Source organism: Heterodontus francisci, chromosome 27 (genome assembly GCF_036365525.1).
Source record: "Heterodontus francisci isolate sHetFra1 chromosome 27, sHetFra1.hap1, whole genome shotgun sequence".
Lineage (NCBI taxonomy): Eukaryota > Metazoa > Chordata > Chondrichthyes > Heterodontiformes > Heterodontidae > Heterodontus > Heterodontus francisci.
In genome coordinates this window covers 19,799,646-19,825,712 of record NC_090397.1, presented here as the reverse complement: position 1 = coordinate 19,825,712, position 26,067 = coordinate 19,799,646, and the positions used below count along the sequence as shown (strand labels likewise).

The following is a 26,067-nucleotide window of genomic DNA, read 5'->3' as shown; positions in this document are numbered from 1 at the left end:
GGGCAGCAATGGAAATACAAAAATAAACCGGAGTTATAATAAAAGAACAATTTAAAAAGACTGGTAGATATGCCTTCAACAAGATGGAGGACAAAGTCACATGGCGCATACATCCTCCTGTACTGAAATACACATTCATGTCTGCTAGAACTGAAACTCATTAACCCTATCTGCATTGAAATTAAACAGCTCATCACACATGGATGTGGGCTAGCCACCAAGGCAATAGCAAGTGCTCCATATCTAGTTACAATCACTACAATGAGGTGCCTTCATCTCATCAAAATGGGCTGAAATTAAAGCTATTGTATAGCTCCTCAGGAACTGAAAACTAAAGTCACATGGGCCAGACTAACACTTTATGAATTTACCTTTAAAGGTAACCTTTTTGGAAAACGAGGGAAGTCATCAGTCATCAAGTCATCAGAACATTAGTCTGAGACCTCCAGCCACAGAGAGAACATCGAAAGCCAGCTTGAATTTTAGCACAAGGCTGAGAGAGAAAGAGAGATCAATTCCAGCTAAGACAATTGAACCCTGCTGAGATGAGTTGGCAAACAAATGCAGCAGATAGATAAGAGAGTGCCTTTTGAACATCTCCTCCACCAATGAAAATTGAAATAAGACATACCAGTACCATCTTAGAACTGAAGTGTTATCTGCCAGGAGACTTCTGCAACCCAGCAAGGACAAGACAGCCAGACAACAGGCCAGCAACTTTAAAACTTTCCTTCATAGATGATCCCACATGTTTTTCCTGACAACAAAAGACTTTTACACATTGAACTCTTAACACCTCTTACTCTTTACCTTCTATCTATCTTTTCTTGAGTGTGCATGAGAGAGTGAATGTGTGCATGGGTCGTGTTGTGAACATTTTGGATGATTATTGTTAATAAATATTTAATCTTCTGTTTTAAACTGATGAAAAAGCTTGCCACTGTCTGTTTAATTGGCCAACAAAACACAAGGACTGAAACACAAATTGAACAAAAACACTATCTGTGGCTAGTTGGGAGGTGACCAGTGGAAACCAGCCATGCCATTTCCCACCTGTCCATAACACTGTTGTAAGTAAGGGAGTGTGTACTTTGGGTGAGAAGTGGATCAGTTTCAACTGTTGTGCTCTCCACATTAACATTCGCTGATGATCTCACGCATAGGAGCCAATCTTATTTTTTGATGATGTAAAAGGGGTGGGATTGGACCTGCCGTCATCCACAATGAAAAGAGCAGCCAATCCAATATTGCCCTATTTACACCACTGAAAGTTGGCCCTGCAGAATGTCCCCTTTGGAGTGGTGCCTGAGGACTACTAGTGTAACTGTAGCCCAGTAGGAGTCATCTGCTTCAGAATAGGAGGGAAGATAAGGAGAGAAAACTGAGCTCAAATAAATAATTTTGTTAAAATTAAAAATACAAACAGAATAGAAAGGTCACCAACATAATCTGGAACTCTCCAACAAAAAGCTGTTGAGGCTAAGTCAATAGAAAATTTCAAACTAAGATAGATTTTTGTTAGGCAAGGGTATTAAGGGATATAGAATCAAGGTGGGTATATGGAGTTAAGATACAGATCAGCAATGATCTAACTGAATGGCAGAATAGGCTCCTCCTATTCTTATGTTCCTATAATGATGCTAACTATAGTGTTGAGAGACCGGATGCAATGCAACATACAATGCAAGTCCTTTCTTTCTTCTAACTCACAATATGTTCTGAATTGTTGATCTGCAGATATTTCTGATAGGTTAGCCCAATTTCTTGAAAAACAAGTTATCACAATAGATTGGTGGCAATCATAATAAACCAATGTTAGAATATACTGTGTAAGTATCCGACAAAACTCAAAGGATGAAGTTTGTTTTCTTAAGTTCTTAGCTGGAAAACCATTACCTTTGTGGTTTCATAGACTTCTTCTAGTTTAATGATATGTTCATGGTTCACCATCTTCAAAATGGCAATCTCCCTCTCCAGCATTTTAATAGCATAGCTTCCAGCCTGAAATAAGAAGACAGAAGCCTCATTCAGTCTCCACAACAAATACCATGGTAAACAGTATAAATATAACACTTGGGCACCAGACATTTTCTTCCTGGTCTGAATTAATGAGGCAACAGAAGGGGCACTGCAATAAAAACAAGAAATGCTGGAAATACTCAGCAGGTCTGGCAGCATCTGTGGAGAGAGAAGCAGAGTTAACGTTTTAGGTCAGTGACCCTTCATCAGAAAGGGCACTGTGATTGGTTTCAGGATCCCTAGGTTTAAAATCAGTCAGAATGTCTTGTCCTCAATGCTATCTACTACCCCTTACTTGAGGCACCGTGTATTGGTGCCTGGTGTGCGAGGTCTGTGAAGGCTTGACTTGTTATGTTCTTGTAGTTGAATAGCTCACTGAGACCTAACATTAAGGCTGACACTTGAATAATGGGCACTTGGATGAGGTACCAAAAGGCAAGTGGATCACGCAGAACTGTGGGGGTGACATCCGTGATCTTCCAAACCCTGTGGTAGTTGGCAAGGACTTGGATAGTCTCCCCTGAAATATTTAAAATGTTTGATAGTCTGAGAAATACTGGAGTGTTAAGTAACCAGTAAAGGTACAGGTTGTGTGTTGCCCAAAATTATGTTATGGCTGGGGGTGGCAAGGGTAGTTGGGAGCAAAACCAGATAATTGCTAAATATATCAAATAAATTCAACAAAACCAAGCTACATTCCTACATAGGAATATACTGGACACGTCTTTGCAGGCCAGCTGGACAGGCCCAAAGACAAATGCCACTTAATCACCCACTTGCTCACATATCCATGCAATTCTCCTTCAAATATTTCCATGCTATCCGACTCACTGACTAGTCTATCCCACATATTCACCATATGTAATTAAATCCAGATGACAACTCTGGCATAGTGGTAGCAGTTTCCCCTCTCAGCCAGCAGGTTGTGGTTTTATGTCCGAGTCCAGAGACCTGAGCACATAGTCCAGCCTTTAAAAAAAAAATCATTCTTTGGGCTATTGGCAGTTCCAGCAAGGCCGACATTTATTCGCTATCCCCAGGATGACACTCCAGTAGAGTACTGAGGGAGTGCTACATTTTCAGATGAGATGTGAAACCCTGACTGCTCTAATATAAAAGCAAAATACTGCGGATGCTGGAAATCTGAAATAAAAACAAGAAATGCTGGAATCACTCAGCAGGTCTGGCAGCATCTGTGGAAAGAGAAGCAGAGTTAACGTTTCGGGTCAGTGACCCTTCATCGGAACTGACAAATATTAGAAAAGTCACAGGTTATAAGCAAGTGAGGTGGGGGTGGGGCAAGAGATAACAAAGGAGGTCTAGATTGGACCAGGCCACATAACTAACCAAAAGGTCACAGAGCAAAGGCAAACAATATGTTAATGGTGTGTTGAAAGACAAAGCATTAGTACAGATTAGGTGTTAATACACTGAATATTGAACAGCAGCAAGTGCAAACCTGAAAAAAAACACAGTGGGTAAGCAAACTGAACAAACAAAGATGAAATGAAATAAATGCAAAAAGAAATTGTAAAAAATGTAAAAAAAGAATGTTAAAAAAAGGAAGAAAAAATAACTAAAAACGAAAGTAAAATGGGGGGCTGTCATGCTCTGAAATTATTGAACTCAATGTTCAGTCCGGCAGGCTGTAGTGTGCCTAATCGGTAAATGAGCTGCTGTTCCTCGAGCTTGCGTTGATGTTCACTGGAACACTGCAGCAATCCCAGGACAGAGATGTGAGCATGAGAGCAGGGGGGAGTGTTGAAATGGCAAGCAACCGGAAGCTCAGGGTCCTGCTTGCGGACTGAGCGGAGATGTTCCGCAAAGCGGTCACCCAGTCTGCGCTTAGTCTCCCCAATGTAGAGGAGACCACACTGTGAGCAGCGAATACAGTATACTACATTGAAAGAAGTACAAGTAAATCGCTGCTTCACCTGAAAGGAGTGTTTGGGGCCTGGGATAGTGAGGAGAGAGGAGGTAAATGGGCAGTAATTACACCTCCTGCAATTGCAGGGGAAGGTGCCCTGGGACGGGGACGAGGTGGTGGGGGTAATGGAGGAGTGGACCAGGGTGTCGCGGAGGGAACGATCCCTTCGGAATGCTGACAGGGGAAGAGAGGGGAAGATGCGACTGGTAGTGGCATCACGCTGGAGGTGGCGGAAATGGCGGAGGATGATCCTTTGGATATGGAGGCTGGTGGGGTGAAAAGTGAGGACAAGGGGAACCCTGTCACGGTTCTGGGAGCAAGGGGAAGGGGTGAGGGTAGAGGTGCGGGGAATGGGTCGGACACGGTTGAGGGCCCTGTCAACCACAGTGGGGGGAAATCCTTGGTTGAGGAAAAAGGTCATATCAGAAGCACCGTCATGGAAGGCAGCATCATCAGAGCAGATGCGTCGGAGACGGAGAAACTGGGAGAATGGAATGGAGTCCTTAGAGGAGGTAGGGTGTGAAGAAGTGTAGTCGAGATAGCTGTGGGAGTCAGTGGGCTTATAATGGATATTAGTAGACAACCTATCCCCAGAGATGGAGACAGAGAAGTCGAGGAAGGGAAGGGAAGTGTCAGAGATGGACCATGTAAAGGTGAGAGAAGGGTGGAAATTGGAAGCAAAGTTGATAAAGTTTTCCAGTTCGGGGCGGGAGCAGGAAACGGCACCGATACAGTCATCAAAGAGTTGGGGGAGGGGGCCTGAGTAGGACTGGAAAAAAGAATGCTCGACGTATGCCACAAAAAGACAGGGATAACTAGGACCCATGCGGGTACCCATAGCGACACGTTTTACTTGAAGGAAGTGCATGGAGTTTAGTTTAGTTTAGTTTCGAGATACAGCACTGAAACAGGCCCTTCGGCCCACCAAGTCTGTGCCAACCATCAACCACCCATTTATACTAATCCTACACTAATCCCATATTCCTACCACATCCCCACCTGTCCCTATATTTCCCTACCACCTACCTATACTAGGAGCAATTTATAATGGCAAATTAACCTATCAACCTGCAAGTCTTTGGCATGTGGGAGGAAACCGGAGCACCCGGAGGAAACCCACGCAGACACAGGGAGAACTTGCAAACTCCACACAGGCAGTACCCAGAATTGAACCCGGGTCGCTGGAGCTTTGAGGCTGCGGTGCTAACCACTGCGCCACTGTGCCTGAAGGAGAAGTTGTTCAATGTGAGAACAAGTTCAGCCAGGCAGAGGAGGGTGGTGGTGGATGGGGGCTGGTTGGGCCTCTGTTCCAGGAAGAAGCGGAGAGCCCTCAAACCATCCTGGTGGGGGATGGAGGTGTAGAGCGATTGGACGTCCATAGTGAAGAGGAGGCGGTTGGGACCAGGAAACTGGAAATTGTCAAAATGACGTAGGGCGTCAGAAGAGTCACGGATGTAGGTGGGAAGAGACTGGACCAGCGGAGAAAAGATAGAGTCTAGATAGGAAGAAATAAGTTCAGTGGGGCAGGAGCAGGCTGACACAGTGGGTCTACCGGGACAGTCCCGTTTGTGGATTTTGGGAAGGAGGTAGAAGCGGGCTGTCCGGTGTTGTGGGACTATGAGGTTGGAAGCTGTAGAGGGAAGATCTCCAGAGGAGATGAGATCAGTGACAGTCCTTTGGACGGTGGCTTGATGTTCGGTGGTGGGGCCATGGTCCAGAGGGAGGTAGGAAGAAATGTCCGTGAGTTGGCGTTGAGCTTCTGCAAGGTAGAGGTCGGTACGCCATACGACAACAGCACCACCCTTGTCTGCAGGTTTGATGACCATGTCGGGGTTCGACCTGAGAGAACGGAGTGCCTCAAGTTCAGAGGGGGACAGGTTAGAGTGAGTGAGGGGGGCAGAGAAATTGAGACGACCAATGTCTCGCTGACAGTTTTCAATGAAGAGATCAAGAGCGGGTAAGAGGCCAGGGGGAGGGGTCCAGGCAGAGGGAGAATGCTGGAGGCGGGTGAATGGGTCTGCTGGTCGGGGGGAGGACTCCTGGTCAAAGAAGTGAGCCCGGAGGCGGAGGCGACGGAAGAGGAGCTCAACCTCATGCCAAGCGCGAAATTCATTGAGGTGGGGGCGTAAGGGGATAAAACTGAGACCTTTGCTGAGTACAGAACGCTCAGCATCAGAGAGGGGGAGGTCAGAGGGTATAGTGAATACACGGCAAGGGGTCAGATCAGAAGGGGTGGGGTCAGAGGGAAGCGAAGCGGAGGGAGGATCTGGAGGGGCAATAGTCCCCATCAGCTGCTGGAGCTTGCGTTCCTTAACACCTGAAAGGAAGAAAAACAGTTTTTTGTTAATGCGTCAGATAAGACGTAAGATGAAATGAAACTGCGGAGTAGAACAGCTTTGAGATAAGATGAGGCGGTGCTGCTGGAGAGAGAGGTCCAGTGTGTGCATGTGGCGGCGCATAGCACTGAGTGTAGATCTCAGGATGCGGCGAGAGTAGCAGTCCGAGGAACGTTGTATTTCTCGGAGATACCTGTGATCCTGGGTGGTTTCAAAGCATGATGGGTGAAACCGCAGTTGGAATCCACATGGAATAAGTCGGAGCCGGAGACAGTCACTGAGGAAGGAGATGTGGCTGTGAAAACGAGTTTTGGTAGATAGCTTATCAAACACCAGGAGGGAAATAGAAAGCAATGAAGGTGAACAAGGTAAAAGAGACAAACGAAAATCCCGTCGGAGAGAAGAGCAGAACTTCTTCAAGGTAGGCATTCCTGGAAGAGAAGTGGCAGTGAATTAAACACTAAAATAAAAGCAAAATACTGCGGATGCTGGAGATCTGAAATAAAAACAAGAAATGCTGGAACCACTCAGCAGGTCTGGCAGCATCTGTGGAAAGAGAAGCAGAGTTAACGTTTCGGGTCAGTGACCCTTCATCGGAACTGACAAATATTAGAAAAGTCACAGGTTATAAGTAAGTGAGGTCGGGGTGGGGCAAGAGGACAAAGGAGGTCTAGATTGGACCAGGCCACATAGCTGACCAAAAGATTACAGAGCAAAGGCAAACAATATGTTAATGGTGTGTTGAAAGACAAAGCATTAGTACAGATTTGGTGTTAATACACTGAATATTGAACAGCAGCAAGTGCAAACCTGAAAAAAAACACAGTGGGTAAGCAAACTGAACAAACAAAGATGAAATGAAATAAATGCAAAAAAAAGATTGTAATAAATGTAAAAAAAAGAATGTTAAAAAAAGGAAGAAAAAATAACTAAAAACGAAAGTAAAATGGGGGGCTGTCATGCTCTGAAATTATTGAACTCAATGTTCAGTCCGGCAGGCTGTAGTGTGCCTAATCGGTAAATGAGATGCTGTTCCTCGAGCTTGCGTTGATGTTCACTGGAACACTGCAGCAATCCCAGGACAGAGATGTGAGCATGAGAGCAGGGAGGAGTGTTGAAATGGCAAGTAACCGGAAGCTCAGGGTCCTGACTACTCTCTCAGGTGAGTGAAAAAGATTGGCATTATTCAAAGCATGTCAGGGTTCGCCATAGTGTCCTGGCCAGTTTTTAATATACGTTAACGGCCTGGGCTTGGTCCTCAGGACATAATTTCAAAGTTTGCAGACAACATGAAACTCAGAAATGTAGGAAATAAGGAGGATAGTAACAAACATCAGGAGGACATACACAACTTGTGAAATGAGCAGACATATGGCAGATGCAACTTAACGCAGAAAGGTGTGAAGTGATATATTTTGATAGGATGAATGAGCAGAGGCAATATGAACTAAACGGTACAATTTTAAAGGATTGCAGGAACAGAGAGACATGATGATGGACATACATATATGTTTGAAGATGACAGGATATGTTGAGAAGGCTATTGGATCCTTGGATTGAGAGACCGAAGCATAGTGCACAAAAGCAACGACATTATGCTAAACATTTACATATCAGCTGGAGTATTGCAGCCAGTTCTGAGCATCACACTTTAGGAAGGATGTCAAAGCCTTAGAGAGGATGCAGAGAGATTTATTAGAATGGTACCAGGGATGAAGAACTTCATTTATGTAGAGAGACTAGAGGAGCTCAAGTTATTCTGTTTACAGCAAAGAAGATTAAGGGGAGATTTAATAGACTTGTTCATAAACATGAAGGGTTTTAATAGAGTAAATAAGGAAAAAACTGTTTCCAGTGGTGGCAGAAATGTTGGTAACCAGAGGATGCAGATTTAAGGTAATTGGCAAAGAGCCAGAGGCAAGATGAGAGGAATATTTCTATACAATGACTTGTTCTGATCTGGAATCTGAAAGTATGGTATCAACAGATTCAATAATGAGTTTTCAAAAGGAAATTGGATAAATAATCGATGGACAAACATTTGCAGGGCTATGGGGAAAGGGCAGGGGAATAGGACTAATTGAATAGCTCTTTCAAATAGAAAGCATAGGCATGATGGGCCAAATGGCCTCCTTGTGTGCTGTATCATTCTATGATTCTTAATTGGCAGTAAAGGTAAAACTGAATTGAGCAGCCATTTCTGCCCACCCTTGAGATTGCCCCCATTTCCAGGTGTATTTCTGGCCCTGTTGTCATTGCCATATGGGAGATGGTCATCCTGGTCTTTACTGGGGAGTTGCATCAGTCCAAGCAGAAGTGTACATTCCAGGGGCTTTCCGCAATGGCAAAAACAAGTAGCCTATTTTCTATCTGATAATATGAGATATTTTTAAATGTTTTGATCAGGCAGCTCTTTCACCTGGTGCAGGACCAAGAGGTCCCTCTTCCAAATCTGCCCCCATGCCCCTCATCCAACCTCTGAATTCTAGACACTAAACCTGTGCCCAATGTTCCTGCAGTGCAAATGCCGGAAAAGAGGGTAGAGGCTGTGATTTCCCTTATTTGCTTGTTTTCAGTATGCTGCGGCCCAGTTTCTTCTGTGACAACTGGGTAGCAAGGAGCAGCAGCCTAGTACATGGCTAGCAATCTAGATTTCTCTTTGCACTTGACCTTAGATCATCCAATGGAGGAAAGGTTTCCCTGTGACATCTACCTCCACCCCACATGCCCAATCATTTCTCTCTCCCACAGACAATGTGGCTGAGGCTGGCAGAGTTTAGTGAGTCCTGAAACATGTGGAAAATTCTGGGTTTTTTTTTTAGAAAGCATGTTACCTTTTCCTTGTTCAGTTTTTTGATGGCCCACTTTGTGTGTGTGGGGATGTGTGTTGCTTGGACGACAACACCAAAGCTACCTTTTCCCAGATCTTGCCCAAACTGGTAGAATAGCTAAAAGAAAAGTTGAAAGAGTCATTAGGTGATAAAAACAATTAACACATTCGACCACAGCAATGAAGGTCCAATCTGACCTAAATTGAAATTGAGTTCCAAACTAACATAACATAATAACCTATATATTTTTTAACATATTGTTTTGTTTTGCAATTCAAATAGGCAAAATCTAGAAAACATAAGGGGGAATTTAATGTAATTATTCTCTGACGTGAGGAACCTGCTCTGCTGGGAGAGCATGCCCATTATGATAAAAAAAATCATGGAGAATGTGCGCCTGAAATGTGCAAGGTGAACCTTCTTGCCCAGGAATATGGCTTCATAAAATATCCTGTGGTGAATTTTTTGTTCTTTAATGTGAGAGATGTTACTACCAGGACAACAAAAAAAAACTTCATGTTTTCATCCAGCATCAAGTGACTTGTGGTCGGGTTCAGTGAGCTTTAGGTGCTGAATATGGATCTCACTGTACGAGGCCTCTACAATGGAAGCTAATTTCCACATGTTGTCACCAGATTTGCCAAATTTAGAGGCGGGAATGCTCAATTTTCCTTTTAGTAGTTCCATGTTGCTCACTATTTATTTTATTTACAAATGGTTTAGAGTCAATTGCAGCAGAGCAGTGATTATCATGTATAATAAAAACAAGAAATGCTGGAAATGATCAGCAGGTCTGGCAGCATCTGTGAAGAGAGAAGCATAATTAATGTTTCAGGTCAGTGACCCTTCTTCAGAACTGGAAAATATTAGAAATGTGAAAGGTTATAAGCAAGTAAAGTGGGGCTGGGGCAAGAAATAACAAAAGGAGAGGGTGTAGATAGGACAAGGTCACAGAATAGCTGACCAGAAGGTCATGGAGCAAAGGCAAACAATATGTTATGGTGTGTTGAAAGACAAAGCATTAGTACAGATAGGGTGTTAACAGACTGAAAATTGAACAGCAGCAAGTACAAACATGAAAAAAAACAGTGGGTAAGCAAACTGAACAAACTAAGATGAAATAAAATAAAATAAACACAAAAAAAAATAAAAAGTAACTAAAAATAAAAGTAAAATGGGGGGGCCCGTCCTGCTCTGAAATTATTGAACTCAATGGTCAGTCCGGCAGGCTGTAGTGTGCCTAATCGGTAAATGAGATGCTGTTCTTCGAGCTTGCGCTGATGTTCACTGGAACACTGCAGCAATCCCAGGACAGAGATGTGAGCAGGGGGGAGTGCTGAAATGGCAAGCAACCAGAAGCTCGGGGTCATGCTTTTGGACTGAGCGGAGGTGTTCCGCAAAGCGGTCATCCAGTCTGCATTTGGTCTCCCCAGTGTAGAGGAGACCACATTGTGATCAGCGAATACAGTATACTACATTGAAAGAAGTACAAGCAAATCGCTGCTTCACCTGAAAGGAGTGTTTGGGGCCTGGGATAGTGAGGAGAGAGGAGGTAAATAAGCAGGTATTACACCTCCTGCGATTGTAGGGGAAGGTGCCATGGGAAGGGGACGAGGTGGTGGGGGTAATGGAGGAGTGGACCAGGATGTCACAGAGGAAACAATCCCTTCGGAATGCTGACAGGGGAAGGGAGAGGAAGATGCGTTTCATAGTGGCATCACGCTGGAGGTGACAGAAATAGCGGAGGATGATCCTTTGGATATGGAGGCTGATGGGGTGGAAAGTGAGGACAAGGGGACCCTGTCGCGGTTCTGGGAGGGAGGGAAAAGGGTGAGGGTAGAGATGCAGGAAATGGGCCGGACACGGTTGAGGGCCCTGTCAACAACAGTGGGGGGAAATCTTCGGTTGAGGAAAAAGGAAGACATATCAGAAGCGCTGTCTGGTAAGGTAGGGCATCATCAGAGCAGATGCGTTGAAGATAGAGAAACTGGGAGAATGGAATGGAGTCCTTACAGGAGGCAGGGTGTGAAGAAGTGTGAGAGTCGGTGGGCTTATAATGAATATTAGTAGACAGCCTATCCCCAGAGATGGAGACAGAGAAGTCGAGGAAGGGAAGGGAAGTGGCGGAGATGGACCATATAAAGGTGAGAGAAGGGTGGAAATTAGAAGCAAAGTTGATAAAGTTTTCCAGTTCGGGGCGGGAGCAGGAAACGGCACCAATACAGTCATCAATGTACCGGAAAAAGAGTTGGGGGAGGGGGCCTGAGTAGGACTGGAACAAGAAACGTTCGACATATCTCACAAAAAGACAGGCATAACTAGGACCCATGCGGGTATCCATAGCAACACCTTTTACTTGAAGGAAGTGAGTGGAGTTCAAGGGGAAGTTGTTCAATGTGAAAACAAGTTCAGTCAGGCGGAGGAGGGTGGTGGTGATGGGAACTGGTTGGGCCTCTGTTCAAGGAAGAAGCAGAGAGCCCTCAAACGGTCCTGGAGGTGTAGAGAGATTGGATCGAGGAACAGCATCTCATTTATCGATTAGGCATGCCGGACTGAACATAGAGTTCAATAATTTCAGAGCATGATGGGCCCCCCCATTTTACTTTTATTTTTAGTTATTTTTTCTTTTTTTTTTTCTTTTTTTTGTGTTTGTATTATTTTATTTCATCTTAGTTTGTTCAGTTTACTTACCCACTGTTTTTTTTTTCGTGTTTGTACTTGCGGCTGTTCAACTTTCAGTCCGTTAACACCCTATCTGTACTATTGCTTTGTCTTTCAACACACCATCAACATATTGTTTGCCATTGCTCCATGACTTTTTGGTCTGCTATTCTGTGACCTTGTCCTATCTACACCTTCTCCTTTTGTTATCTCTTGCCCCACCCCCACTTTACTTGCTTATAACCTTTCACATTTCTAATATTTTCCAGTTCTGAAGAAGGGTCACTGACCTGAAATGTTAACTCTGCTTCTCTCTCCACAGATGCTGCCAGACCTGCTGAGTACTTCCAGCATTTCTTGTTTTTATTTCAGATTTCCAGCATCCGCAGTATTTTTCTTTTATTTTAGTGATTATCATGTGTTAGCTCTTTATGAAATATAGAAGAAACACGATACAGGTATGGTGGCAATGATGTTAGATTTAAAAAAAATTGACCAGAAAGACACACATCATTCCTACCGTCGTGAAATTCTATTAGAGATAATGGCCAAAGCAACCTCAATATTCTGGTGCATATACTCTCCTCCCCACAATGCACAGGCAAGCAAACAATCCTTACATCACGAGTTGAGTGATCACCACGTCCAACACCCATAGAAAGGGGCACAAAATCAATGGAAGATTCAATGAAGATTGGAATAAAGCAAAGCCAGACCTAGGTTTCATTCAACAGGCAAGGGTGATGGGTCAGAAGAGGTCAGTGTTGACACCACCCAATGAATATATTGCTGAATTGTTTGGTTAGGAAAGTCTGGAGGGAGTGACGGATGCTGAGATGAATACATTCGTCAGTAAGAACACTGAATTGCCTTTCTTTTTATCTTTGGTTTCCCATGCCCATTACCTGATAGGAAGTGTATTCTGTAACAGCGTTGGCCTTCTTTATGGATAAGATCACAGTTCTAAGAGTAGGTACAGACGAGCAATACTTTGGACGCACAGGGCTGAATTTTATTAACGCGCTGTACATCGTGGCGGCTTGCTTTGAACTCAACTGCCCTCAACAGGGAAGCACCGCCGCTGAACCCTGCCATATTTCACGTGGGGGCTCATTTAAATGGAGGGGGCAGAACGGCCACCCCCGATGATGTAGAGGGAGTGGCTGCTGTGTCTCTGGCAATGATGTCTGGCACCACTGGGAAGGCGCCTGCCCCGTTCTTAAAGGGCTTCGAGCCCTTAGATGAAATTTTAATACTTAAAAGGAAATTCGTTTACACCTCATTTTAAAATTTTATTGAAACCTGGAGGTCCTTTCAACCCACCCAATGTCTGTTTTAGGGCCACCGACCCTGAATAAACTTTATTGACATTGCGAACTTTACCCGTCATTTGCCCTTCAACCCCTTCCCACCATTCCCACAGCCAGTAAAAAGCATTTTCCCCACTCCCCCACCCCTCCCACCCTGATATTTTCAGTCGTCCCCTCTCCCCACCAGTGTCTCGCCTCGGAACTCCATACGGAGTTCCAAAGGTGCGCGTGTTGCAGCCAGTGGCCGTAAAATCAGTGTGGGACGGCCGCCGTGACCAGGTCAGTTAATCTGCATTTCGTTTTAACGAATTATAATATTTAAATGAAGGCCGCACCGAGGCCTCGCTGCTGGCGGTAATATGCACCTGGGCCTTCTCGGCGTCATGGGTCGTGGCGAGCCTTTCCCGCAAGTATTTTATGGGCCCCCCCATCACGGCCCCTGACGTCGAGGGGCTGTTAAAATTCAGCCCACACTGTGTATGTGCGGTAACAAAATGTTATGTACGCTTCTGTTGTCACCACAAAATAACCTGTGCATTGAGGCTCGAGAACACTGCTACATCAGGCAGCACGGGGTGAATTGCCCGACCCTACCAGCATCAGGAAGGGAGGCCGATGAGGCCTGAAAATACCGGTACAGGCCAGCGTACAGGTTTCCTGACGCCCTTCCTGGTGTCAGCCATTCATGCGATGGATAGCCAGTTAGGCTCACTAAGAGCCTAATTAAGGCCAATTAAAGAAGGCTGACAGATTTTCCAGTTGACCTCTAGTTTCCCGCACTAGCGGGGGCCAGTTTAGGTGCCTGGAAGTGGGCACCCGGCAGCAGGGAGGACGTGGGGGGGCCAGCACTCCAGGCGGGCCTAGAGACCCTCACTGCCTGCCTGGGTGCATGTGTAGAAGGAGTTCCCAAACCCTCCCCCCTCCCCCCACCCCTCCCCACAGTGGTGGCCTGGCTACTGTATCTATTTTTTCCTTAAAGATTTAAAAAAATTGGCAAAAGGGTGCCCCCATGTTGAAGCGCACTCTCTGTTACTTACCACCCATCACAGCCTGCTGTTCTTCTCAAGTCGGAAGGCCTCTGATTGGTCTTCCAGCTTTCAAAGCCCGCCCATCTCCCTTCATTGGAAGGAGAACCTGTCACTATGCCAATTAAGGGGGCGCCCCCATGAAACTCCCAATAAGTGACTGTTTCCCCTCCAGGGTGGGTTCGGGACCCGGAAACAATCCCGACTTCTGTTTCCCACCCCCGGAGGAAAAATCCAGCCTCACATCAGAGGATCCACAGCTATTACTACTGTAGCTGGCATCAACACAGAGCTAACTCCATCTCCACAACCTCATGAATTGCCCACACAGCAGCAACTACAGAGTGCGGAGGCTCTAGAAAGCACCCCCTGCCCCCCTTTAAATGCAGGTGGTTTGCAGTGACCACTAAAGGGTTGTAGATATCCTAGATCTAAGACTCAAACATAGTGAGTGTGGTGGATACAGGCATCAGTGATCCTGCCTTCAAAGTGAGGGTATGTGAACACCAGTACCTCATGCTCATTGTTATGGTCTTCATACATACTATGGGAAGGAGATTTTGACAAGGATGGAGACATCCACCTTACCGCCCTACAGACCTGTACCTTAGAGAGGAGGAGTTCCACTTCTGACATTCACAATGTACTAAACTAACAGTTGTTTTATGTAGAAAGCTCCCTTACCCAGGAACTACACATCTATATACCACTCTATAAAAAGGACATAAATGCATTGGAGAAAGTGTAAGGCAGGGGAATAGGATTGATCCCAAGTAGAAAGGGAATGATTTATGAGAAAAGATTAAGGAACCTCAGCCTCTACTGTCTAAAGTAGAATAAAGAAGCATTCATGAATATATTCAATAGGAACATTGGAAATAGGAGCAGGAGTAGACCATTCGGCCCCTTCAGCCTGCTCTGCCATTCAACTAGATCATGGCTGATCTTCTACTTCAACAACATTTTCCTGCACTATCCCCATATCCGTTGATATCTTTAATATCTCAAAATCTATCGATTTCTGTCTTGAACATACTCAATGACTGAGCCTCCACAGCCCTCTGAGGTAGAGAATTCCAAAGATACACCACCCTCTGAGTGAAGAATTCCTCCTCATCTCAGTCCTAAATGGCCTACCTCTTATTCTGAGACTGTGTCCCCTTGTTCTCGACCCCCCAGCCAGGGAAATATCCTTCCTGCATCTACCCTGTCGAGCCCTGTAAGAATTTTGTATGCCTCAAGAGATCACCTCTCATTCTTCTAAACTATAGGGAATATAGGTCCAATGTCCTCAATCTCTCGTCATAGGACAATCCCGCCATTCCAGGGATCAGTCTGGTGAACCTTCGTTGCACTCCCTCTATGGCAAATATATCGTTCCTTAGGTAAGGAGACTAAAACTGTACACAATACTCCAGGTGTGGCCTCACCAAGGCTCTATACAATTGCAGTAAGACTTCTTTACTCCTGTACTCAAATCCTCTTGCAATAAAGGTCAACATACCATTTGCCTCCCTAATTGTTTGCTGCAGCTGCATGTTAGCTTTCAGTGGCTTATGAACAAGGACACCCAGGTCCCAACCTGTCACCATTTAAGAAATACTCTGCATTTCTGTATATAAGCAAAATTTTGGAATGTTATTTCAAAGTAAGATCAAGCTATTAGGACCAAAGGAAATAATTTTAAATTAGTTGGAAGTAAATTTAGAATTGATATTAGGAATAATTTCTCTGCATAGATTATCTGCCAGGCAAGTCAGTCAAAATACAGTTGAATTATGAGGCTGTGAGTGTCTGTACACTAGAGAGTTCTGTTTCAATAGGTTGAATGGCCTTTGTTTATCTTCATCTGTTTTATGTTCTTAAAATAAGGCATTAATCCAAATAGAGTCATTTATCTTAGAAGACCTGTGGTTATGGCATGGTAGTCTTGGAGAGAGATTAGAGCCATAATGTCGGACTTTTCTATTTCAGGTACAGATTCTTCTGTTCTCAGACAGATCTGTGACAGCCATCAGGAGACGCCTACCATTAGTAGCCTAAGTAGGATGCCAGAGAGGCAGAATGTTAGAATGCATGCCAGCATCCTGTCCTTTATATCACGAAGGCTTGACCATATTTCATTTGATGCAACATTGGAAGGAAGGCACTCTGCACATTTGAGACATTCCGAGCCCCGATACCCCACCATCTTGGTGCACCACTGTTTGACCCTTCCATCATTGCCAGAATGGAGGCATTGGTGGAGGGGAGGGGGTCACACTGCCACAGCTATAAACTCAAAGTTAAGAAGCGCATATGAGAGGGCCACAAAATATACACAAGTAGGTGTGTGTTCTATTCATGGAAGGGATACAATAAATTTGTTAGCGTCAGCCATCTCTCTAGTACCTCTATTATGTACATTTTTGATCAGGCATAGAGCTTCAGAAAGTTTATGTAATAGGAATGTTGGCCATCGCTCAATGGTGGAGACTTGAGCATATAATCTAGGCTGAGGGAGTACTGAATCATCAGACATGCAGTGCTTGATCATCCATGATCTAATGGAATGGTAGAACAGGTTTGATGGGCTGACTGGCCTATTGGAGTTCCTATGAATGGTTACAGGTGTAAGAAAAGTTAACAGTGGTCAACTATGATAATTTACTGCAAAAGTCTACTTAAGGATAGAGAGGCACTGGTGAGGGTTCCTAGAATGATACCAGAACTGTGAGGTTATACCTACCAGGCATGGATGAATAGGCTGGGTCTTTTACTCTTTAAAAGAGAAGAGAATGGCCTAATAGAGGTCTTTAAAATTATGGAAGATTTTAATAGAGTTGACACAGAAAGAAGGTGTATGCTAGAGGCCACCAATTTAAGATAGTCAACAAGAAATCAAATAGGAAAACTTCTTTACTCAGAGCATGGTGAAAATGTGGAACTCAGTACCACAGGGAGTAGTTGAGGCGAATAGGGTGGATGCAGTTAAGGGGAAGCTAGATAAACACATAAAGGAGAAGGGGATAGAGAGTTCTGCTAATAGGGTTAGAAGGGAAAAGATGGGGGGAAGCTCAAGTGGAACATAGATATCTGCCTGGATTGATCAGGCTGAATGGCCTGTTTCTGTGCTGTATATTCTATGTAATTCTATGTAATGTTCCCTACAGTACATAATATGTCTGGCTTGGTAGCAGTCAGTCCCCTGTACAAATGTATTCCCTTTGTAAATGTATTCTCTTTGTCATAGAAGAGTATCTAAATAGACGGTGATCAGATATCCTCGAAGGTCGTGCTTGCTTTGCTCCCCTCTGAAAGAAAGATGGGAACCTCAGAGATCGAATATCAGTGTTGCTGTTTTACATCTGAATTTGACCTTGTGCCTCTCTGTGCCAGTTCCAAACTGCATTTATCAGAGACTGGACTGTGGGCCCTTTGAGCAAAAACTGCATCGTAGCCCTCTTAAATGGATCCCCATCTTTAGTTAATGACCTGAATTGTTTATTTTTCATGATGCATTTGCCAATTCATTTACATTAGGACCACAGTTACGAACTTATAACCTCATCTCCGAGCAGATGAACGTGCCAACCTATGCAGCATGGCACTCTTTGGATGTAATTCTACAAACTATCAAGTGCATGACAGGCAGAATTTCACCCTCAGCATCCCTTAATTCCAAACTCAAAGTAAAATACACTAATGTGACATTCCCATTTTCCCCATACTAACCTGGCATCTTGGAGCAAGATTATAAATTTCCTGACTGTAATTACCAAATTGAAACTCTTCATGTTCCCCAAAGATACACTGCAAATGTCTGAACTCAGTATACTTTGGATCCATACAATGAACAGAAAGAGGAACCTTCAATCCAGTCCGTCTAAACTAAACTTGTGGATACAAAGAAACTACTGCTCCATGAAGTGTTGAAAATTAATAATTTCATGAATAGTCGTTTGGTAGTACAGAACTTGAGTATTGCTGAAAATAGAGACGTGTTTTTGAAGCTTTCCGTCTTGCACTCATCAGGCCAATCTACAAGAATACCAATGTAAGGGAAAGCAACAACTTTATACTGTATGAAAAGAGAGTGCTGATTGGTTGGCTAGTGAACTCTGATTGGTAGAAGTGCTGCCATGGAGAATGCACCAGTTAATGGTGAATGACAGTTAACTGCCAAGCTTTGTTTGAAATTTCAATCTGGCAGCTTGACTCTGATTGGTCTTCAACAACATGTCTCTATTTTCAGTAATATTCAATTTCATGAATGTTAAATAAACATACTTCAAGTTCAATCGCCAGGCATTTTGCTTGCTATGCAGTAGCTGGACCTAGAAATTTGAGAACCATTTCAGCTAGAAACTGTTATTTAAGTTAAGCGATTTATCAAGAAATTGTATTTCAACTGATTACAAGCTTCTCCTTCCAGAATGGTGTGATTCCATGATTTGGTACTCCCAGTGGAGAACAGCAGTGTTATGGAGCTCATCCAGCACTGTCAACTCTGGTTGTACATATTCCTGCAGGTTTCATCACATGATCACCTGTCTTCAACTCCCCCCCCCCCCCCCACCTCCCCGCCGCCCCCACCCCCCCCCCAACATTTCCACCATTGGTCGCCAGATACGTCCATCCTCACAATGTACTGCCTTCCCACACCAATTAGAAAGCAAACAGACTTAATTATCCAATTGGATGACGGTTAACTGTCAGTCAAACAGCCTTTTCATCCTAACTCCAATATTTTACAATTCATAAATGAAGTGTTCAAAGAAAATGAAAACAAAATCATACATAATTATTTTTAATATCCCTCTGACTTTTCTGCTGGCTTTCTTGCAGTAGTATCCCAGAGATTAATCTTTAATTCCTGGACACTCAAGGACAATCCTGGAGGGTTAACAAACACACAACCCTTGATTTTCCATTTAATGCATTTTGCGACTTCCTAATAATGCGTTCTTTGTGAGCACAGGTCCCCACTCAGAACAACGGATCACAAAAATCACCCCATTTTTCTTAACTCTGTGAGCTGAATTTGCCCGGCTCTGTAATGGTGGGCTTGGAGACAGGGGAACAGAGAAAATAGGGGAGGCACATTGGGACAGCTCCCCGACACATTCCCATCCCAGGGGATCTTTTCCTGGGGCAGTTTGGAAATCATATTGGCTGCCCAATTGGGTAGCCAATTACGCTGGTTAAGGCCACAATTAAGGAAATGTTACAGGCTCACCAGCACTTCACCACTAGAGGAGTGCCCCTCATCCCTCCACCACTGCCATGTGCGGAGGCTGCCAGCTGAACGGAGGCGGCCTCCCTATGGCAGGCTGGGGGGTTCATCAGAGCCCAAGTCTCCATGCCCCATTTATGGGGCCATGGACAGGAAAGGTTGCAATCACGGCCAATCCTGATCTAGCAGAGGGGTTTCCCTTTCATCTCCATGGACCTGCCGGTTTAGATTTTGTTTATTCTCCACTGCTATGCAGCCCACTGAGAGTGCCTCTATGTTGAGGCATCCTCGTGGTCCCCAACCTGCCTCAGTAGTGCCACCTATCATGATTGGGCTGCCGAAGCTCCAGAGCTGTCAGCCCTCTGATTGGACTGGCACCATTGAGGGCCACTCATCATCCTTAATAGGACAGCGAGTGCAGAGGCAGCCAGTAGGAGGTCGCATCACCAAGATTGCTGAGTCAGTCTTGCTGCCAGCAGGTGTGAGCTCAGGACCCCCACTTGGTCCTGAAGCCCACGGCAAAATCCAGCCCTGTATTTTATCACCGTCAATTAGCTTGTTGCCCATTCTGCTGCATTTCCTCTTATATAATTGAGACATCAAAGCCTTCTGAAAATCCACATACATGACATTCACTGCATTCCCTTTAGCTAACCAATTAAGCACTTCTTCAAAAAACTTATAAAATTTGTCAAGTACAACTTGCCTTGACCAAAGGCATACTAATTGTCCTTGATTAATTCAGGCATTTCGAAATACTTACTAATTTTATCTTGGATTAGGAATTCCATGATTTTGTCCACAAATGATGTTAGACCAACTGATTAATAGTATAGCCTGATCATTCTTCTTATCACTTCCTGAGTAAGGTGTGTTACATCTGCTCCTCTTCAATCCTACAGCACAATATTTGTGGAGAATTGATTGATTAAGGGCAGAGCATCTGCCATCTCCTTCTTTCAAAAGCTTTCATGGTCTGGTGACTTATCCACCTTGCGTTCTACTAATTTATTCAGAAACAATTATTTTTTTAGTTAGCTGTAGCGGGCTGTGTAACAAAGTGCTTCCTGACCCTAATGCTGAACTTATCTTTTGTCAAATATGTGTCCCTTGTAATGAGAACATAAGAAATAGAAGTAATAGACAATGTGGCCTATTGAGCCTGCTCTGCTATTTAATACGATCAAGGCTGATCTTCTGCATCAACTCCACTTTCCACCTACTCCCCATATCCCTTGCTCCCGAGAAGACAAAAGCTTGTCTATATCAGCCTTTAATATACTCAATGATGGAGCACCCACAACCCTCTGGGGTAGAGAATTCCAAAGATTCACAACCTTCCAAGTGCCAAAATTCCTCCTTATCTTAGTCCTAAATAATCAACCTCTTGTTCTGTGTCCCTGTGTTCTAGATTCCCAGCCAGGTAAAGTCATGGTTTAGCTTGAATTAATGATCAGTATTAACCTTTTCTGTTCCACTTTATTGGCCTCTGTATGGGATCCCCCTCTCATTCATCTTCCTTCAAGCCAAATTCAAGTATTCCTCATAACTTGATTGCCTATATGAAACAATGACTACAGGTGGAATTTTCTGCTGTTCCCCATGGCGTGTTTGGAGGAGGGTACAGCAAAAAAATCAGGTGGGAGGGTGGCGGGGTGGGGGTTCCCGCCACCAACTACATTTAGTCCATGGCGGGAAGGCCTGTGAATGGTCTACCTGTCCCGCCTCCAGGTGAGGCCCATAGCTGTGTAATTAATCCCTAATTAAGGGCCTCTTCTTGCCACAGCTGCAATTACCCCATGTGGCGGGGGGCCCTGTCTCTGCAAGGGAAGCACGGCACGATAAACCATGTGGGCTGCTTCCTTGTTGCGGTGGTGCGGGGGGTGTCCCTCATTCAAACGCACTTAGTGCCTGAATGAGGGACCCAGCAACGGGAAGTGGGGGGGGTCCCCAATGAGGGCCAAGCCCCTGCACTTGCTGCCGACAACCCATCCCCCCTCCCCTGCAACCCCCAACCCCATGAGACTCCTTCTGCCCTGACCTTCCTTAAACCTGGTTCCAGCGTTGCTTCCACGGTGGCACTGCAGTTGCCGGCCTCTGATTGGTCGGCAGCCCTGCAAGGCCAGGATTTCCGGCGACAGGGTCCTAAATGATGCATTTTGGGAAAACTAACGGCAAGGGAATATACAATGGATGATAGGACCCTAGGAAGTACAGAGGTGTACTTGTCCATAGATCACTGAAGGCAGCAGCACAGGTAGATAAGGTGGTTAGGAAGGCATATGGGATACTTGCCTTTATTAGCCAAGGCATAGAATATAAGAGCAGGGAGGTTATGATGGAGCTGTATAAAAAGCTAGATGGGCCACAGCTGGAGTACTGTGTACAGTTCTGGTCACCACACCATAGGAAGGATATGATTGCACTGGAGAGGCTGCAGAGGAGATTCACCAGGATATTGCCTGGGCTCGAGCATTTCAGCTATGAAGAAAGACTGGATAGGCTAGGGTTATTTTCCTTAGAACAGAGAAGGCTGAGGGGGGACCTGATTGAGGTATACAAAGTTATGAGGGGCATAGATAGGGTAGATAGGAAGAAACTTTTCCCCTTAGTAGAGGCGTCAATAACCGGAGGGCATAGATTTAAGGCAAAGGGCAGGAGGTTTAGAGGGGATTTGAAGAAAAAAATGTTCAGCCAGAGGGTGGTTGGAATCTGGAACACACTGCCTGAAGGGGTAGTAGAGGCAGGAACTCTCAAAACATTTCAGAAGTATCTAGATGAGCACTTGAAACACCATAGTATACAATGCTACGGGCCAAGTGCTGGAAAATAGAATTAGAATAGGTGCTTGATGGCTGGCACAGATACGATGGGCCGAAGGCCCTGTTTCTGTGCTGTATAACTCTATGACTCTATGGCCGTACATCCTACGAAAGGCCTGCCACTGTCCAGTTAAGTGTTTGATTGGCACTGAATTCGGCGGGCCTTCTGTTCATGAGGCGAAGCAGGGATCTCGGCGTAGGTTTCCCCAATGGCTCGATGTAAATAATTTATTTATTTAATTCAATCTTCTGACACTATAAATCAACGTCATGACTCTTCTCTGAATTATTTCCAGGAATAGGATGTTCCCTCTGTTTGTGATTTAAATTTCTAGTTAATGATGCATAATTTGCTGGACTGGGCATCTCACACCATGCCCCATTTGTTAGATTATTTTCCTCACTTCTTCTTTGGCCTCCTTATCTCGAGAGACAATGGGTATTCACTATTCAGCTTGAAAATATCTTGCCCAGCAAGTTGCTGGAAGTGTGAGTTGCTAGCAACGCAGTGAGAGCAATGAGGCATCTGAAACCTTGGCGGACAATGAGACCAACTGTCTATCATTTTCACCAATGAAATTTAAGGATTGAAAAAGAAACAGAGGAATGACAGAGCAGGAAATAGGATCAATTAGAGTTGGAGTAGGTACAGGAGTCGAAAAAAGGGTAAGAAAAACTCTTGCTTTAGCAATTCTAACAGCAATTGGTGCCAATTCACAACTCATGGCATATCTCTTCCTTGCCACAAGGTGCTGGATGATTTACACATTAATAACGGTGAGCTCCCTTATTATTTTCCCAACAGATTCTGGACCAGTAATATTCTGTGCCAAAATCAGCCTTTTGTGACACCATGGAATTGATTCAAGTTGAGATCCAGACAGTGGACGATGCTTCCTAGTCCCAGCATCACTGAAGCAGAGCTTGGTGAGATTACGCCATGGAAAATCTTACACAAAGTGTTTGGTCCCAGGCTGCAGGTCTACAGAGCATGAAAAAGTGATCTGTGAGCAAGTGCACTTATTCTGGGAATTTTTACAACTTGACGTTCTAATATTTGACATATCCATTGTAGAGGGGTAGGTTCAGTAGTGTCTTGCGAGATGGGAGTGTGGTTCAGGTAATCAGTGTCATGCTGTTATCACCTTGTCTCCTATTTGCATTCTCATCCATCTGGGAGTCTCGCCTCTGCCTAGCATTTTTAAACAGGCATCGCAGTACAAGGGAGATTAAGAGTCAGGAGGGTCAGTAACCAGAGGATTTAGATTTAAAATAATCTGAAGGGAGATGCAGAGAATTTTTGTTCTCTGCCTCTTGTGATGTGAAATGCACTGCGTGAAAGAGTGGTGGAAGCAGATTCAATCGGAACTTTCAAAAGAAAATGTAATAAAAAACTTGAAAAGGAAAACTTTACAGGGCTTTGGGATGACAGCAGGGGAATGGGACAAACTGGACAGCTTTCAAAGAACCGACATAGGTACAATGGGCTGAATGGCCTCGTTCTGTGCTGTAAGACTTTATGACCCTGTGGTATGTGTACATAGATATATACATTTTCATGCATTGCTGGAACAGAATTTTGTGAGATCACAGTGAAGAAGCTTGTAGACATACAGCTTTTTATCACTTGGGATTATGCAACACTTGAAAATAACACACTTTCTCTTTAAAACGCTGACGGTAAAAAGAGAGTGTACATAAAAAAAATGTAAATTACCAACATGACACAAAAGATTTCAATGAAACTATGGTACTCACGTACACACTATTTTCTTACCATCTCCGATATTCACTGTGCCTCCCCCATGTTAATACCTCAAGTTTCTGCCACAAAATCTGCAACTTCCAGTGCTCATTATGCTAATTCATACACACAAATACTATCTCAAAAAACCCGTCATGTATAGTGATCAACCTCCATTGCACTTTGATGGTGATGCAAATATCGAGAAAAACAATCCCAACGGGGCCACTTTGTGAGGCTCTTCTGTCATGCAGATCCGCCTTAGTGCTGAGTGCCAGTCAGCGATTTGGGGCTATCACATTATCTTCAACCTGCACTTATATCAAACTGGTCCCTTCAGAACTTCCACAAAATCATCAACATTAGCAGGTTTCCTCCTGAGCATTCTTAGCCTTCCATTTCAACAGCAATCGAAAAACATTTCAGGGCAGAGTTGGTGAAACTGGACAGGGGCGGGAACACTAAATGGGCAGTACTGCACTGCTTGCCTGTTACACACTCCACCCAATATTCAGTTGCATTGACTCCAATAGAACTCAATAGAACTCAATATCACGTGTATTGTATAATGATTGACAAATGCGATTCCACTTGTTCGGTGTCCCTGCCCAAGTCTAGTTTCACCCACTGCATCAATAGGTAGGTCAGAAACTTCATCCAACAATGAAGGGCTGTCAGAGTTTCCAGACTAACTGTTTAGATCCAGTTGCGGTCGCAGTAAATCTTCCTTTGATAAATCGCTAAAATGGCTATGTTTTTGGCATCTGCATTACTTAAATTACTCTGAAATAGACAGTCACTTTGATATATTAAACATTTATCTGTATTATAATATTCATTCTCTCTCAAATAAGGTAATAAATGAGAAGCAAAGGATGTCTGCAATTTGAGTTTCCAGGTTACATGGTCCAATGAGTAAAGGCATCACCTGATGTAGCCACTAAGTCACACAAGCCAGAAGGTACCAAGGTTTGATGCTGTCAGTGATGAGTTAGCTGATCTCAACATTAGCTTTTCTAAAATGGGCTTCAGCTATGGAGTGGGAGGCACTTGTGAATATTGGCTGTCCATTAGTGACAAAATCAGTGACAAATACTTAGGGCACAGAGATGTATCATATCTTTCCTGACAAACATCACTCGTGTGTACAGCATGGAGGTGGGGGAGGGGGTAAAAAGAGACTGGTTTAATCTAGTTTTTCTTATACACATGAATACACACGAATGGTCACAAGATGGTGCTGTTAAACTCCTCCCTCCTTAATGAAAAAGTTACAACACAATTGGTCTAGATGTGAAATATGACAATAATTGTGTACTGTGACAATCATTTTAGCATATAACTGTTTCATTTGTCTGTTTTTTCAATACACATTCCACATCAACAATATGTTTGATTTCCACACAATCTTAATATATTTCTTTATTTTCCTTTATTCACAAATCAAATTTAATCACTGGTTTCCTATTCCTAAGAGGATACCTCCTCTCCTGCCCCAAATCTAAAGAACTTGTGGAAAAAAACTTAAACCATCTTGGACTGAGTCTGAAGAGAAGTTTTCTCCAACAAAGGCTGATTTTGACCTTGACTTACAATTGAAATTTCCACTTCATCAGATATGTCTGTCTGGCTCTGTCTTGGATCTGAACTCTGACTTTCTCTTGCACTGGTTTCTGGCACGACTTGTGCTGGAGTAATTATTGCTACTTGACTCCTATCCAAACTATCTGATTCATCAGACTTATTTGATTCTTTCCAACTTCCTTCTTTATCGTGAACCTCTGAAGGTAAAACATGATCTATATATACAAATCTAATCTTTCCACTACCAAACATCTTGACCAAATATGTGCGAGGACCACATATTTTAACAACTCTTCCTGGTAGCCACTTCAACCACTTGTGATGATGATTCTTCACTCTAACCTTTCAGTTCAACTTCAGACTACCCCGATCATAACTCTCCTTCTGTCTTGATTGTTTCTCTTCTACTGTCTGTGCTATATGTGGCTTCAGCAACATTCATCAGATAGGTTCATAGATTCATCAGACACCCCTCAACCCAAATCAAATAGCGATCTATCACAATAAATAGTTGTTGCCCTTCAAATTCTGTGAAACCTATGCTCAGCCTCGCCACACGCTAACTGGCTATTTACATGGCTGCAAAGGTACGG

At 44.0% G+C, this 26,067-nt stretch overlaps 1 protein-coding gene across 2 annotated transcripts in view; it reads right to left on the bottom strand.

Annotated features, from left to right (window-relative positions):
- LOC137384979 (serine/threonine-protein kinase 33-like) overlaps window positions 1–26,067 on the bottom strand; it is a 148,620-nt gene that overhangs the window by 64,501 nt on the left and 58,052 nt on the right. For both annotated transcript variants that reach the window (XM_068059708.1, XM_068059707.1), the window contains exons 3-4: window positions 9,117–9,230; window positions 1,897–2,001 (exon numbers count right to left, since the gene is read on the bottom strand). In XM_068059708.1, the coding sequence (XP_067915809.1) occupies window positions 1,897–2,001; window positions 9,117–9,230 (219 nt within the window). The remainder of the gene's footprint in view (window positions 1–1,896; window positions 2,002–9,116; window positions 9,231–26,067) is intronic.